Source organism: Desmodus rotundus, chromosome 4 (assembly GCF_022682495.2).
Source record: "Desmodus rotundus isolate HL8 chromosome 4, HLdesRot8A.1, whole genome shotgun sequence".
In the NCBI taxonomy this organism is placed as follows: Eukaryota; Metazoa; Chordata; class Mammalia; order Chiroptera; family Phyllostomidae; genus Desmodus; species Desmodus rotundus.
The window spans coordinates 84,653,438-84,670,215 of record NC_071390.1 but is presented as its reverse complement, the minus strand read 5'-3'; the positions used below and the strand labels follow the sequence as shown (position 1 = coordinate 84,670,215).

The 16,778-nt window shown below is 40.8% G+C and overlaps 2 protein-coding genes across 4 annotated transcripts in view; one reads left to right on the top strand and one right to left on the bottom strand.

Annotated features, from left to right (window-relative positions):
* Window positions 1-1,323: 1,323 nt before the first annotated feature.
* Window positions 1,324-6,134, bottom strand: TIGD2 (tigger transposable element derived 2). Its single transcript, XM_024574947.4, has 2 exons — window positions 5,810-6,134; window positions 1,324-5,629 (listed from the first exon to the last, which is right to left on the bottom strand). Exon 2 carries the CDS (start codon window positions 4,706-4,708, stop codon window positions 3,131-3,133), a length of 1,578 nt encoding a protein of 525 aa, XP_024430715.1. The 5' UTR covers window positions 4,709-5,629; window positions 5,810-6,134; the 3' UTR covers window positions 1,324-3,130.
* Window positions 6,135-6,374: 240 nt separating this feature from the next.
* FAM13A (family with sequence similarity 13 member A) overlaps window positions 6,375-16,778 on the top strand; it is a 278,405-nt gene continuing 268,001 nt past the window's right edge. Inside the window, exon 1 of one of the 3 annotated variants that reach the window (XM_053922889.2) lies at window positions 6,375-6,613. Coding sequence is in view for 1 of the 3 variants with exons in the window: in XM_053922887.2 (XP_053778862.1) it covers window positions 15,127-15,231 (105 nt within the window). In the remaining 2 variants the exon portion in view is untranslated. Of the gene's footprint in view, window positions 6,614-6,648; window positions 6,666-14,979; window positions 15,232-16,778 lie in introns of those variants that run through there. The other 2 variants (XM_071221261.1, XM_053922887.2) reach the window with 2 other exon arrangements.

Below are 16,778 nucleotides of genomic sequence, written 5' to 3'. Positions count from 1 at the left end.
GGGGGAGGGGGGTGGACTCAGTACTGCTCTCTCATGCATACAGACACAGCATCCCCAGTGATGAAGCAGTGCCCTAGACCTCAACATGGGTGCCCAAGGCCCCTGGAGATCTGCTCAGAGTTGTTCTAAAGGGTTGTAACTCATTCTCCAGGCCAAGTCTGGAGACCAAGGATTCTCAATGAATAGCCAGAGGGTTGCGTAATGATTGGTGTTTATAAATGTTTGGAATGTGTCTCTTTGCCCTGCAACCCCTTTACATTTGAAGATCCCAAGATTCAGAGCAGTCCAGAAAGCTGCCAAAATTATCTAGGGAGAAAGCAGAGAGGCTGGTGTTTGTACCGCAATCTGGTAGCCTTCAACCACCTACTCCTGCTTGTTGTTTCTCAAAGTGTGCCAGTGAGGTACGCAAGATTTTAGGTTACAGATAGTCAAGTTGTAAAAACAAAATTTAGTATTTACTTTAACAAAAAAAATACCAGAATTGGCACACAAGACCTGTGATGTTGCAGATATTATTGCTTAAGAAGTATATATTTAAATGAGAAAGGTCAACTTTGTGAAAATACTAAGATGGTAAGTGGACAGAGCCCATCCTGAAGAGGGCTAAATTTGGAGGGCAGGTCCTAGCTTTGATTTGTAGTACTTTGTGTAGGGCTCTAGCCACGTCACTGGAAGCAGAGTGCCTCTGAGCCTATGACCTAAGTTGCTGTGTCCTGCTTCACGTCAGCTCTGCCTTTTAGCCCACCATGATCCTCCCAGGACAAGAGTGTCGTTATGTTATTCTGCTTAGATTGACTGAGGTTACCGATCTGGGTCCTGCTGACTCCACTAAATTTACTGAGCACTCAAAATTTCCCAATCAACCTTTGTATTACTCTGAGACTGAATTATAAAATAGTAAATACCACTATACGATTTTTTTAAAAATGTACTTACTTGCCAAATACTTTCCATTTGGTCTGAGATCTGTTAGTTTTTCAAATCCTCTAAAATAATGCACTTTTATCAATGGTAACCAATTGCCAGAATTTGCAGATACCTTCTTTAAAGTGTACAAAGTCAAGTGAAAGCATAGTATTTCTGTGCTTCTCAAACTAGGATACATAAAAGGAGCATGGGGTAACCTAAGATAACACAAATCATCTTCCTAGAACATATAATTCATGTATTATAATACCTGGGTGAGGAAAGGCTGTATTACAATTATGGAATTAGTTTACTACATTTGTGATAAAACACTGCATCAAATCACTTTAATGTCACGACTGAAGGAAGTTTGAGAATTTTTTGAAAAAAAGCAAAAAACTCTGTGAAAAGCAAAGCAGTATTTAAATACAGGCATACCTCATTTATTGAGCTTCATTTTACTGTGCTTCACAGATTTTGCATTTTTTACAAACTGAAGGCAGAATCCTCCACTGGCAAAAACATTATATTACAACTCACTTTATTGTGTTGGTCTGGAATCAAACCCACAGTATCTCTGAGGTGTGCCTCTATATGGCTGGGGCTAATTACTATGACCAGGGTCTCCTGTGACATTTCATTTGCTTTGATTTTCTACTGATTCATGTGTTAGTTTAGTCTGATAAAATATTTCAAGTGTCCTGCTTACTGCTACCTCATCTACTTTAAAAGTAACAACTTAAATGAATTATGCCAATATTAATAACATAGATTCTCTTTTATGAACAAAGTCAATATCTATTTATTTATTAGCAGGAGCGAAGAAATTACAATTCCATTCCCATTTTTTATAATTCAACCTAGGATGTCTTACACGTACCTGCATACCACACTGTACCTAGCAGTAGGTGGTCATGAAATGATACTTAATTAACCTTTCATTTTCCACTGCAATAAATAACTGTATTTCAACAGAAACTAGCTACTTGTATCTCTTTGATTTCACATCCATCTCTAAATAGTTTTCCTAATGCAGCAACAGCACAGTTGAGTCACACACTAGATCTGTTCAGCACACTTCTGAAATTCCTAATCTCTGCAACTCAGTACAGTAGCTAACACTGAAAGAGGACTTAATTCTGAGTCAGGACCTGATCTAAACCCATGTTACTAGAAATCCATATATTAACTCATTTACTCCTCACAAAACCTCTCCAGGACAGGTATTCCTATTTTACAGAGATTAAGTAACTTGCCCACGGTAACATGGCAGCTCTGCGGTGCCTTTCTCATGTTGTTTAACGTCAGCCTATTGCTCATGGGGCGGTTCCACAAAGACCAGATGCTTATATTCTCAGTATTTCTCACAGAAAAAACTAAGCTGAGAGAAAAATGACATAAGCTTAAAAGTGTGACATAAATATCAAATAGCTTATTAAAGAGAAAAACTGTTGACATCTATACTAATAAAAGACCAAGATGACAGATAATAAAAATTCACCCTCCCTTACTTCTTCTAATCGCAATGGTTTGGGAACTGAAATCTGCTTTTTTGGAACACAGATGGCATTCTTTCTGCTATGGTGATAGAATAAAAGTGAAGTCTAAGCCCTAGGGACATCTTAACCTATTTCTTCTTCCTTCATTATACTCAGAGATGGCCAATATGAATTGCTAAGTGCCATATACTGTCAGTATAGAATGTTATATTTAAGGCTTTATACTGTTTTCCTTTAGTTTTCTGCTTTCACAGTGAAATACTTTAAGCATAATCTTTGCTGACTTCTAAAATTTTCAGCAGGTTGGAAAATCATGGAAATGGAAAGTTACTTCCAACATATTTCAATTTGGAAACTGAAGTTCATAGAAAGTCATAAAAATCAATTTAATTTAGATTTATTGATTGCCTACAGTGTGCATGGTCGTCTATTAGACACAATGAAATTCAGGCACAAAACAGACACAAGATCCCTGGCTTCAGGAACCTTATGATCTAATTACTATAATACAGATTAGAAACAAAGACAGACAAGTTACATGTCAATGCTCACTTACTAGAATTGACATTAAAGAGCAGTAATTTAAGTAATCCAGAATGGCATCTAGTCCTAAAATTATTTATAAAATGTATTTGGCCTTGAAATCCATAGCACTTTCAAGCAAGATAAGTTCTGCTGCAGATAGTCACAAAGATTCAAATACACTGAAACCCTTAAGAGCACTATTAATGATTTTTGTTATTTTGGATCTTCTGTTTTCTTCTTATTATCGTTCGCAGCCTCCGTAATACTAGTTTATCAGACAGAAGCATGTCATCTTGTTGTTCTAGATAATCCAGTAAATTTTCAGTCCATTCAAGTGCTGCTTTATGGCTAATGTGCTTCTCTGGATTCACTTCTGTTTTTCTAGTCTTGTTAGCAGGCCTTTGCTCAGCAGGCTTGGACTGGTCCTCAGCACCTTCACTGTCAGTTAGCACCTGATAGCTTGAGTTATTACTCTGAGAGTCAAACCACTGATCAATATTCTCAATGTCAACGTGTTCACAGTCTTCTGTATTCTGTAAAACCGTTGCCAAATTAGCTGCTAAAATGGCTCCTTCATCAATGTTCATACCTGAATTCTCTTCATTGCCAGGGAAAAGTTTTTTCCAAGCTTTTGTTATGGTACTTGATTTTACCATGTTCCATGCTCTTGATACTTCATAAATTGCATCCAACACTGTCAAGTTCTTCCAGAACATTTTTGGATCAATTCCTTCATCCATGTATTTCTGGAGAAGCCCTGCTCGGTAGTATCTTTTTACTGTGGCTAGAATTCCCTGGCTCATAGGTTGAATTAGACTTGTGACATTTGGTGGCAGATATTTGACAATTATTCTGCCATCATCTGAACTCAACGATTCTTCATTTGGATGTGCTGGAGGAAAATCCAAAAGAAGCACTGCTTTTTCTAGAAGCCCCTTGGATTTCAAATGCTTCTGTACCTGTGGCACAAAGTACTTTTCAAACCACTGTCTGAAAACAGAATGTTCTATCCATGCACTTTTTTGACTGAAGTAAGTGACAGGAAGGTTTGAAAGGTCAGCTCCTTTGAATGCACGGGGTTTTTTTGCCTTTCCCACAACACAGAGATTAAGTTTGTGTAAACCTGTGGCATTTGCACAACACATAATAATGATTCTCTCTCTGCTTGACCTATAGCCAGAAGTACTTTGCTCAGTTTCAAGAACTAATGTCCTGGGTGGTAAACATTTCCAGAACAATCCAGTTTGATCAGCACCATAAATCTGCTCTGGTTGTAGATTCTCTCTTTCAACAAATTCCTGAAAGTTACCACAAAATTCACTGGCAGCAGTTTCATCTCCTTTTAATTTTGTTCCTTTACCAGCAGCCTTGGGAATCCCATGGCGCTGCTTAAATCGAGTTAGCCAGCCAGACGATGCATTAAAATCACCTTCCATCCCTAAAGCATCAAAAAAGAATTTAGCTTGCTTTGCACAAATTGTTCCAGACACTGGAATTCCATCTGTTTTCTGTTGGTTAAACCACTCTATCATAACTCTATCAAGTTCCTCATATGTTGATGACTTCATAGATTTACGTTTGGATACCCCACTTGTAGGATCTGAACTATTTGCATAGTTTATTATCCTTTCTTTGTTCTTTTTAATATCCCGAACTGTGGATTCACCAATTCCATACACCACAGAAAGTTTTTTGAAAGAGATGCCTTCCTCAAGTTTCTTAATAATGTCAAGCTTGTCCTTAATTGTCAATACCACACGCTTACGTTTCCCCAACATTATAATGTCCAATATTTTAGGCAATTACTGGAACAAGATATTTAACAACTTAGACTTTAACACAATGAGATTAGAAAAGGGGGTTTTAAAATCCCTCCTGCCCCCTAGGACCTAGATGGATAGCGAGCCGGCCAATTCCCAGGCAAGGCCTCTGTGACTCTCACTTTGCTGTTTTAAAACTTACAAAATTCCTTCAACAAGGACTAGCTCCAAATTAATCCTTCTATCTTTCTTCCTCCTCATTTAGTTTAAGGTCTTCTCATGAGCTAGTTTCAGTGGAGACTGCACCCCGTAGTGTACCGGCAAGGTCTCGAAAAGTCTTATTGCACACTCCGTTCTTCATGCCACCACTACAGGTGAAGGTATCTGTTAAAGGACTAAGGTTCACTTGGGAGTATTTTGAGAAATGTGCTGGAGAATAAGTAGTTTAAGAGAGGACTTGCATACTTGACATATAGGAAAATATAGTGGGAAAACCCATTCCCTGACTGTTCCCTTTCAGGCAGCACATTGTATGGAATGCTGCCTCTTCCAGACAAGGGATATTACAGGTTACACCAAGTGAGTGGTTATGGAATCATAAGCAAGCAAGGTAAGGCAGGCTGGAGAGAAGTGAGGGGTGCAAATAAGGCGAAAGTGGACAGGCAGAAAACTTTGTACGTTAACAGACACAAACTTATACCTAGTGTATTTAACAACTGGAAAGGAAAAAGGGTAGACAATAGGTGGTGTTACATGATTAAAGAAAGCATCAAAAAACTTCACTGGTGGAAATCAGGACTCATGGTAGAAGGTATGGGGTGGAAGGCTCAGTGGTGATGTTATACAATAATCCTGGTGGAGGACGATCCTCGATGGGCCAGCAGAAGTACTGCGGTTCCTGTGGGGGGGGGCTGTAGAGGTACTCGGAGCCTCCGAAACCTAAAGGAAAATACCAAAAACATTTTTTTTTTCAATATCAGGGTCTGTGGCATTACCCACACCTATCCTCAAACTATATTTTAAAAATTAATGTCTCCTATCAATGTGATGGCTAAATACGACAAATAATGCTTTTAGGCGTTATCTGAAGTGACAGAGAGCCGGACCTGAATTGCCTACCTCCTGAAATTAAGAGGTCAGAGTGAAGTCGTGTAAGCGAGGGCCTCTCCCTGAAGGGCCAGCTCCAGAGCGCGGGACGTCTTCGCTCATGCGGAGGGAGCCCGGGTTCGTCCGTGGCCGCTGGCGACCGGGTGTCACCGCCGCAGCCAGCCGGCGAGCGAGCCAGGGGACGCCAGTCCGCGGGCGGGAGGCTTCGCTCTCCGTCTGCCTGGATGCGGTCAGTCAGCCCCAAGAGCAAATGGAGTCTCTGGAGGGACGTTGACACTGGTCGCGGCGGCAGCTAGCAGCGAGCGTCGCCGCCGGAGCCGGAAGGCGGGGGATTAGGGTGCACGCGCGCGCCCCCGCAGGAACGTTTGTCGGCGAGCGGGCGGGGCCAGCGCGGGGGAGCGCGCGCGGCCCGGGGGCGGGGTCGCTGGCGAGCGGGCGCGGGGGGGGGGGGGGCGGGGCGGGGCCGGCGGATGTGGCACTGTAGGTGCGGCGAGGGTTTCGCGAGTGGTCCGGCGGCTCCAGCACGCCGACTCACTCACGGACCAGCAGGGGGCGGTACAGGCTCACCCTATTTTGACCCCTCTCCTACGGTCCGGGCTCGGAAAGTGAGGCTTCCTCAACGCTCAGGTGGGATAAAATTTACACCCTCAGGAGGGCTCGCGAGAAAAGTGAGCATCCTCAGGTGCCAGGGGCCGAATGCAAATGGGAAGGGCAGGCGCACGTGGAGCGTGTTTACAAATAGCGGCCCTGGCGCTTGCGCCTCCTAGCGCTCGCGGGCGCGCACTGGACGAGCTGGAGGAAGGTTCTTGAACTACGGTAGGAGCGAGCGGACGCGGCAGCTGGCTGAGGGCAGGGAGGCTGGCTACTGGTAGGGACCGGGTTCTGGAAAGGAGCTGGGGCTTACGCTCGGCACTTCCCACCCGACCAAGTCCTGGGTAGCTGGGGCGCAAGTGTTGTGGGGACGTGGTTGGGGGGGGAAGAGGGCAAACTGACTGAGTCACTCCGCTTTGGTGAGATGCTCGACAGTTGAAGCTACAGTCTGTGTAGAAGTAGATCTTATGCAAAACCGGCTACAGCTGGAAGACATGTCAGCTTGGAGGCTCCCTCGTGAATTTCCTGCCGCCCCTTTACTCACCTTGCTTCTCAGTAGTAAGGGAATTGCAGTTTGACAGAGACTCCCTTGAGTTGTTTCAAACGTACAGAGATACCGTACGTTTTTATTTTGGCATTTCAAATGGAGCGCATGCCTTGTCGGCACCAGTGCCCAAATAACTACTGCTTCCGTGAGTGCCTCCTCGCCACTCGTGGACTCTGTTGCCTGCGGGGCCCCCTGAGCCGGGAGAAGGGAGCGGCTACCCCGACATCCTGCAGCACCCGTTTACCGGGAAAATGCGGTCAGCTTTTTCTTTCTTGTTTATGTACCTTGAGGAATGGAAAAGTTCCAGTTAAGTTTCTCTAGCATCAGAACATAAATGACCTTTTTCGTTAACACCGTAGCATAATAATTCGTCATTTGCAAAGACCATATTGTTGCTAGACTGTTTCAAAACGGAACTGACTTGAGCTTTCATACTACAGAAAAGAGATGTTGATTCTAAGCTTTGTAACTATTTAACTCCCCCGCCCAAATTGCTCAATTGCCTTCCTCAAAATCACAGCTTTCCTCTTTTACGCATGATGGAAAAATATTTGATAGCCTAGCTATGCTGTGAAGTTTTAAGTGGTTTGTGACAAATGTCTGTTTTTCCGGAAGGCGAATCTTTCCCTCCTCCCCGTATCAACCGGACAGTTTCTGCAGTCTTGACTAAAGACTTGGTTGACTATTTTGGCTAAAATACAACTTCATGCTAGTTTTAAATCACTTTTAAAAGTTTGCCTCTCCTCTCTGACATTTATAAGAAGCGTGAAAATATTTATATCTGATAAAATCCATTATATCACCATCATAAGGGAAGAGCTGCAGTTTACTGACTGCCAACCAGAAGACATGGCCTATAACCGATGTTAGCAGCCTAGCTTTGGCCCTACCCCTCCAGCCTACTGGGGTCACTGTGTCCCATGATATTTAAATAAGGTAACCTGCTTTTTATTTCTGTCTCCCAATATCTTTGAGGTTTAATTTCCTTGCAGATATAACTTGCATTGTTTTGTGTTTCTGCTGGATTTTCCAACTTGATGGTGTCTTATCTCTTATAGCTTGTTCCCTTTTCATCACCTTCTGTGTGTTCAAATCTGGAGCACAGCCCACATCCCTCGATTTCCTCAAACCACTTCACACAAGGCAGTTGTATTTAACAGATGTTTCATAAGACTTTACCCAGGACAACTGTGTCTTTACAGGAGATAGTTTTACTTAACAGACTTTTTCCTTTTTCTTGGAGGGAGGAATTGCAATATGACAGGTTTATATCAGAGTACAAGAGTAGAGGGACCTTAAAATAGAATTAGGGACATGTTTGTTTTATTAAGAGACTGGCTGGCCACAGTGAACTTGTCAGTTTCTCTCTTTGGGTGACAGCCTCTCCCGAGCATTTTCCTATATCTGGGCCCCCTTTCTCCTTCCCTTTCAGCTGCTTGTGAAATCTTAAGATTCTTTTTACTTTATTATGCAGAGCAATTTTGTATTCTTTATCGTTCTTGTAACTGTCCTTTAGCATTTGCTGTGGTCTATTCTCTAGTTAAAAGACATTTCACTCCTTGGACAATTCTGCCACCAGTATGTCCTTCCTTCTTTCTTACTCCCTGCAACAGTACTATAAGGCAGATGAGACGTCTGTTTTATGTACAAGTAAACAAAGGCTAAAAAAGTGTATGAATTTGTTAAATGTAGGTTGCAGAATGAAATTTGAGCCAAGTCAGTCTTTAAAACACTGTGCTCTGCTCACACTATCATAAGCAAGGCATTTAACTTAAAGACATGAAAAAAAGAAATAGTATATTATGATTATTTTCATGTGATTAAAATTGCCATTTATTAAAATGGAATTTTGGCATTAACCTACCAAAAAGTCATTCTACCACTGAGAGCACATTAGGTCTGAAACAGTGTTTATCAGACTAAGCATGAACGTTTGGTTCATTGAAATGTGGGTTTTCTGAAAACCACTCCCAATCAACTGAAAGTAGCTTATGCTTCTCATTGTTATAAGCTCTAAATTCCCTTTTCAGCTGAGATAATACCAAAACAAGTACATCATGTGGCCTCACTTTCAGTAGTAGTTTTTATTCGCAATAGCTTCGTAATAGAATAGGACATCTCTTGGTAAATTCTTGATTTTAAAGGAATCGCTTCTTTGCTTTTGGAGTTCCGTTTACTTGAAAATCAGTGGTTTCACAGAAACCATTAGCTGTCACCTACTTTAAAGGACAAATTTTTGAGGAGCATTTTCCAACTAAAATATTTGTCTGTCTTTGGGATATGTGTTTGTGTATTTTAGGGCCAACAGGATGTGAAATAGTTGTCATCAGTAAAATGAAGCTTGTTTTTTGAAGTCTTCTTGAACTGTAAAGGAGACAATTGCTTTGTTGTAGACAACAGCCCAAATTATTCATTTTTAATATTAAAAATTCCCTTTTAAAATGGTAAAGTTAGGAACACTTTTCCACTTAAAAGTTTCTGAACACAAGTGAAATATCAGATTACTCATCAGAAAATCCCATATAGTTTTTAAAAAGTTAACACGATATCAGAAGAGAGTGATGTCTTATACTCTTGAGTCAAACAGATGCGCAGCAGGAGACTTTTAAACTTGTTTTCTTTGTTTCTTTGGTGGCTGGCAGTAAATTTTCAGATGAATGGCCGCATAAACAAAGATAATACTGAGTTCTTAGGAGAGTAGGAAAGATTTAATAGGGTTGAAAAAATAAAAATTGCCGTTGGAAATGTTTAAGAAAAAGTTAGACTCGAAAAGTTTATCCTGAAAAACGTGGATAAAAATTGAAGAAACCAGTGAATTTTGCTGATTGATGTCAACAGTGTGGGTGGGAAACTTGAGTGACATTTATATACCTGCCTTACTTTTCCAAACCTGCCCAGTGTCCACCTGTCTCTGAAGGATCCCTCAGTTCCACTATTTGGTCAGAGTCCACTGTGCGTCAGGCCACTCACTCCCACGATCCCCAGCACATGCAGCGTCGCGCTTTCAGGCTCTCCGTGCTTTTCGGTTAGCTGGAAAGTCCTCTCCTTCCTGTCAATCTCTACAGCCTTCAACTTCCAGTTTGTCCAAAAAGCTGCATTCCTCAAGGTTGCCTCTTCAGACCTGATGGGTCAGAATTACCTGGGTCCCACATACCGATTCCGGAGTACACTCAAGGGATGAAACCCAGGAATCTTTTCAGTGTCTCCCAACTGATTACAACATACTAAAGTCTGAAAACTTTGTAGTGTCTTGACCACCATTTTGAATATGAGATTCCTTCCTCATAATGTATTTCTTTGGGAAGGAATTTTTCATTTTGCTCCTCCCCCCTTCTTCTTAAATTATATGCAGTCTTTGAAGGAAAATGTAAAATGCAGAAAAGGAAAAGAGGAAAATAATACCAACATTCAATAGTAACTACTCAACATTTTGGTGTATATCCACTGTCTTCTTTTTGTATCAATGTAATTATATCATGTGTGTGTATATAATGAGAACACGAAGTTGAAATACACATAATTTTATACATGCTTTTTAAAAACAACATAGTATAAATATTTTATATTATTGATTCCCATCAGCAAAATACCACCAGGTTGCCAAAATTGGGCTTAACACTGCAGCAGGGGAGATCAAGACCTTGAAAAACCATGGAGAGAATCAGGTGGGGCTCATTTATTATAAGATTTGGGTAAGGTGATTTTAGCAAGGCTTAAAGAAAGTGAAGAGTCTCCTCTGGATTGAGTGCTGTCTGAAAGCAGGAGTAATTTGGCTTTTGGGTATCTTAATTTTTTGCTAGGAAGCTATCAGAATAGAGAGTCTAGAGTTATCGCTGGAGAAGAAGCAGTAGTCACTGCAGCTAGCCAGGAGACAGCGATGCCCGGTCAGTTTGGAGGCTGACAGCATCCCGCCCTCCATCCTTGTGAAGTCTTTATTCAGGCAGGATTATGGAGCGACCCTGTGTTTGTCTTGTTTCACCACAGTCACCTAGAGCCCTCTTCTAATATCTGTGAATTATTTAGATTCCTCAGGTAACATCATGCCTACCTTGTTCAAAGCTTTCAACACATTCTCAAAAGACCTAGGATTTTTAAAAAGTTAAATAATCATTATAGATTAGCCCATTCAGCCTTTAAGTGATCCTCAATTTATCTGGGTAAATACATCTTGATGCAATTCTGCCTTAGTGAGACTCTCTTATGCTTTAAGAAGATAGTTATTAACCCCTGGCTTCAGTGCATCTAGATTTAAAAGGCCTCATTATAGTGTTTCTCAAGCTGAGCTTTGATCAGTTTTGGAACTTCTAATCTCCCAAAAAGAAACCCCATACCGTTAGCAGTCACTCCCATTCCCCACAACCTTCTCTCCTGTTTTCCAGCTCTCGGCAACCACTCATCTCTATAGATTTGCCTACTCTAGACATTTCATATCAGTGGAATCATATAATATATATCCTTTGTGACCAGCTTATTTTATTTCTAGTGACTGATTTCTAGTGTTTGCCTAGAACCAAGTGCAACTTTCTGCTCAAACATGTTCTATTTCCCAACTAAATAATTCCTTCTATTAGCCAAGTAACAATATAATACACAGTACAAACTGGGACAATGATTTTTATAACCATTTAAAAAATATTTAAATCAAACATATAAAACACCTAAAAATTATGTTTCTTTAAAGCTTCCTTTGTCAAAGGTATAATCACTTAAGTAATACAATTTTCTAAATGAAAAATGAGAAAGAAGGAGCTACTACCTTTCGCAACAGGATGGATGGAACTGGAGAGTATTATACTAAGTGAAATAAGCCAGGCAGTGAAAGACCAATACCATGTGATCTCACCTATAAGAGGAACCTAATGAACAAAACAAACAAATGAGCAAAATAGAACCTGAGGCATGAAAACAAGGAACAAACTGACAGTGATCAGAGGGGAGGGGGGAGGGGGTTAACAGCAAAGAAGGGGAAGGGTCTAATCAACAAACAGGTATAAAGAACCCATGGACATGAACAAAAGCGTGGGGATTGACTGTGGGAGAGGTGGGTGGAGCAGGGGAGAGCAAAGGGGGAAAATTGGAACAACTGTAACAGAACAACAACAACAAAATATAAAATACAAGTTTTAGAAAAAATGAAAATAAATGAGAGAGAATTCAAAGTTACATTAGAAGAGAGACAAAGCCTCAAGTTTCTGGTGGTTCTAGATTTACGCAGCAGATTAGTTTGAAGACCGAATCACCACTGATGGTGTCTCAATGTTGTTTTCAGGGAGTGGGGATAGTGGAAGAAAATTCACATGCTAGAGGAAGATAAAAAACTCCCTTGGTAGGTAGACATTTCCTGTTGTTACTTAGGACGTGGTGGTCCAGAAAACCCCGGGTGGAGTGAGTGTTTTGGGGTGGTCCACACATACCCTCATGAAGTGAGGGTGGGCCTCACTTCATGAACTGGCCCACAGGACTGTGCACTGGAGTTAGAGGTGGAGGGGTGAAGCCTGGATTCTGCCGAGGAGTGGAGGGCAATGAAGAGATCTTCCCAATGAAGGTGGACTTTTTGGTGGTCCTATGTTCGTAGGATCCTGGTGGAGGGGGTCCTTCTGAAACTCTGGCAAAAGCCTTTGCTGTTACCTTCTTTTAGACTCAACTTTCCCAGAACACTTTTAAGAGTGAAGGTACACTATTAATAATTACAGTAAGTCGACAAGCATAAATTGGAAGTTTCCCAGACAGACTATTTATTACCCTATTAAATACCCTATTTATTGGGCACTGCTTCAGTGCCCAGGAAAACAGACTTTAGAATCAATCATCCTTTATGCTTCTCTTATCTGGACTAGGATGGCACTTCTTTTGCCTCATATATAAAATTAGTTATCAGTTTTATGAGTTCTTGCTACAAGATTCATGTGACTTGTCTTGAAGTTAGATAGTGAAAGACATCTTCATCTCAGCTGGATTATTGTAAACAAGGTCCACTTCTCTGTAATAAGTCTCCTTCACATTCTAGCACATTCTAGTCAAACTTCCAGATTAATTTGTCACTAGTTTATTAAGCTGTTCATTCTACTCAGGAACCTGGACTAGTTCCTGATTGTTTGAGGCCCAGCTTAGACTTCTTATTCTGCTGTTTGAACCCCATTGCTTTTCATGCTGATGTTTGTCTCTGTGCTCGTCTCACAGGCCTGTTCGAATGCCCTCTCCATCCTAATCCATGGCTTCTTGCAGCACTAGCTCTAGTCACTTCTATTCATCATGTTTCTTCCTGTCTTCTAATTTTCAAGTGCTAAGGGCACACATTTCAAATTTGATTAAACAATTTAGTGTATTGTATTTGCTAACTGAAGGATTAAGACTCAAGTGCTTGCCCCAGCCCTGTAGCTCAGCTGGTTGGAAAGTCATCCCAACATGCCAAGGTTGCAGGTTCCATCCCCAGTCAGGGCACATATAAGAATCAACCAATGAATGCATAAATAAGTGGAAAAACAGACTGATGTCTGTCTGTCTCTCTTTCCCTCTCTTCCCCCCTCCCTCCTCCTTCCTTCTCCTCTAATATCAATAAATATATGTTACAAAATTTTTTTAAATGACTCAAGTGCTTTCAGGGGCCAGGAGTTGATCATAAACTGTGAAGCTGGCAGAGTGAAGTACACTAGGTATTAAAGTGTTTGTGTTGATTGCTAAGCAATAGTAATTCCAACCTAGGTACGTGGCCTTTAAAAATTACTATGCAAATCAGACAATGGCCAAACATTACCTTCACAAGATTTTCAAATTGTGTCCATTTTTTTTACATGTACTTCCTAGCTCAAGTGATATACCATTCATCCATAATCCCCCTTAACCATAATTTTTAGAATGGTAATAGGTACCTATTGTGCATTGCATGAGACTTGTGAAATTAAAAAGTTAAATGATGGCTTTAGCAAACTTACTGGGAAAATAATTAAAACTATATTCAAAAGAAAATGCAGCAGTTCTCTTGGTTCCCAAGCCTGAGGTTGGGGTGACCATTACAGATGTAAGTGCTTCCTATTCCAAGTCGGCCTGGGATTGCATTTTTCTGCCTTGTGGAAGCAGAGCGTGTGCAGTGTTTTGTGTGCATGTATAGAAGTAAAATGTACCCTGTCCCCTGGCTTGCTCAACACAATGTACTACCTTGGCTCTGCTGTGGGTAGTGTTGGTTGGCTACAGATACACAAGGAGTATGGGAGCTGATGTTAGTTTTCCCTTTTCCTACCATCTCCTCCCCTTAAGATGCAATTTATTATGTCTTTGTTATTGTGGCAAATAAGTCTATTAAAGTTGGGTCAACTGAAACCTCTCATGTAGTATTTAGTCAGCATTGTCTTAAGTGTGCCAGTAAAAAAGATTTGACAGAAAAGTGACAATAAAAAATAAAAACAGGACAGTTTACTTCTGGCTTACATGAAGTCGATATTATAGCTATCAGTTCAAATATTTCAGCTTATAAAACCTGCCTGGTTTTCTAATGATACAGCGTATGGAGTAGGCAGTTACTGAAAGAGGCTAATTTTCCAGACTGTAAATCACACACATAGAATTACAGATGTCTAAAAACATATTGTTTAATGTTTCTTACCAGTATATGTTAATAAGATTACTTGAAAATAATTGGAAGCAGTAAGTAACAGCTACATAAAGTAGAGCATTTTCACTTAGGACAATTCTTACGGTATAGAGTGGAGGGAAGAAAATTTTGATAGACTTTAACTGGTTTCTAGGGGTCAGCAGAAGTGAAAACTGCCTCAAAAAAGTGAGGAATATGCCTGCAGATTGGAACCTCAGTGTAAATATGTGATTTTTTTCTTAGAAATGAGTAGCGATGAGGAAGCAAGTTGGCGTCTTTGCTCTCTGCACTGTTAGTTCTGGCCATGAATACCACTAGCTGATCAGCATTTTCTGAACGGAAGGAGCCTGTGTGTGTGGCATCCAGCAGGTCAGGTTTAAGAAAAAGATGTCAGCGACTTAAGACCCGTGTCACATGACTCCCGCTCCTTGCCAATACTAGACGCTGTGGATCAGATTTCAACTCCAGGCAGTCCTCGGCGCTCGTGTGGGTTTAACCGAATGAGAAACAAAACCACTCTTCTGAAAATGTTAGAAGCTGCTCTCAGCTTACCGTAGCCTCGGCATTTGGGAGCTGCTTTTCAAATCAAAGCATCTGCACTGAATGGAATTTCAGTATTTTGCTGTCATTTTGATGATTTCATCTGGCCTTCATCAGTTCTACCAGACACTTCCCGCGAGGATGGGGGCAGGAGCCCTCGGCGTCTGTGTGAGTACAGGCCGCCCGTGTCTTCCTTGACCACGCAGGGCTCTGGAGAGGCCTCGGTCCTCCTGGGTTTGCTGAAATGTTTGTGCGACTTTGTTTTTCCTTCCTCGGAGGCGGGGGCAGATTTATTACTTACATTTATTTCTATTCAAGTGGACATTAAGCAGTGTTTCGGGCATTCAGCATGTCTGCCTACTTTCCTTTTCAAAAAAGGTGAAGGAGAATGAAGCTGAGTTTATTGGGTTAAGTCAGCTTGATTTGATGTAGAGCACTCCAAGCATTTGAGACAGTCTGTTCGCAAAGAGTTAAATATGAATTCTCAGTTGTAGTTATTGGAAAAATCTTGTGGCTAGACTGAGAAAGAATCAATATAATCATAATATATTACCTCTGAGTATGTTTATGACATCTTTGTATTCACATTCTTGTTTTCATTTACTAATTCTGGAATTTCTGTTTTAGCATGGTTGCTGAAAGTGGTGGTGAAAAAGCGTGGTTGAGAAATGTTTGTGACTCTTAATGTAGAAACTTCTGGTTGTTGTAGTACAGTAACATCAACAAATAACACTGATATAAAACCCATAAGGAAAATGTGTATATTTCTAGGGCTGAAATGCATGAATTTCAAAAGCAGTTCTTTTGGTACTTATACATAACTTTTTGCAATAACCAAGTACTGTCAATTATATGCTGTAATTAAAAAGTTTATTTCAATATATGGAAAATGCATAAATATATGTACTTATATTTCAAGTTGGTAGTGTATTCCAAGGGAGAATTTTATGTCTTCAGAGGTGCTAAGTGGGAAGTATCTTGCTCTTTGTCACCGTAACTGCCCCTTTGCGTTTCATCACATTTAGGTCAGATCCGTTTTTAAAAAAAATGTCAGGAAGACCTGCAATTTGTCTTGAGTTGTGATGGCATCCTAAAACATCCAGAAATATCCAGGCAATTTTTGACATACAGGCCCCGAGTGGTCACCAGGTGGAGTACCGGCCCCACAGATTGAATTTTTTTAGTAAAACTGTGGGGTGACTCCCTCATGTCCATGCTCAGAGTTTCTCAGGCTGTGTCAGTCCGCCAGTCTGCGTCTTTCCCTTTTAGTCCTGAGGCATCCAGCTGGTTATCTTTATATCTCTTCAAAGTGTTCCCTTTAAAGTCTGACATATTATTATGTATAAAATACTAAGCTTTTACTACAGACCCACATCTGCACTTTTCCAGCTTGGTAAAAGAACCAGAAACATGTGGAGTGAGGCAGCAGATCGACCTTTGTCGTGGATTTGCAGTCATTTCTGACTGTCTGATTGGATCCGCACTCCTTGCCCTCTTGCATACACTGATCTCACCTTGGCCAAACACACTGACCCACGTGTGAAACTCCATACTTCCCTTCGTTCATATCCAAAGCATGTGCAAAATTTCATTTAAGGTTGACATAAAAATCATACTATTTAAGAGATTATTCACTTTGATATAATTGATATGAGTGTCCCAGTTTTACTGTAGGAGGAATTGCAACAGAGTATTTATGTAAAAAGATAAGTGAT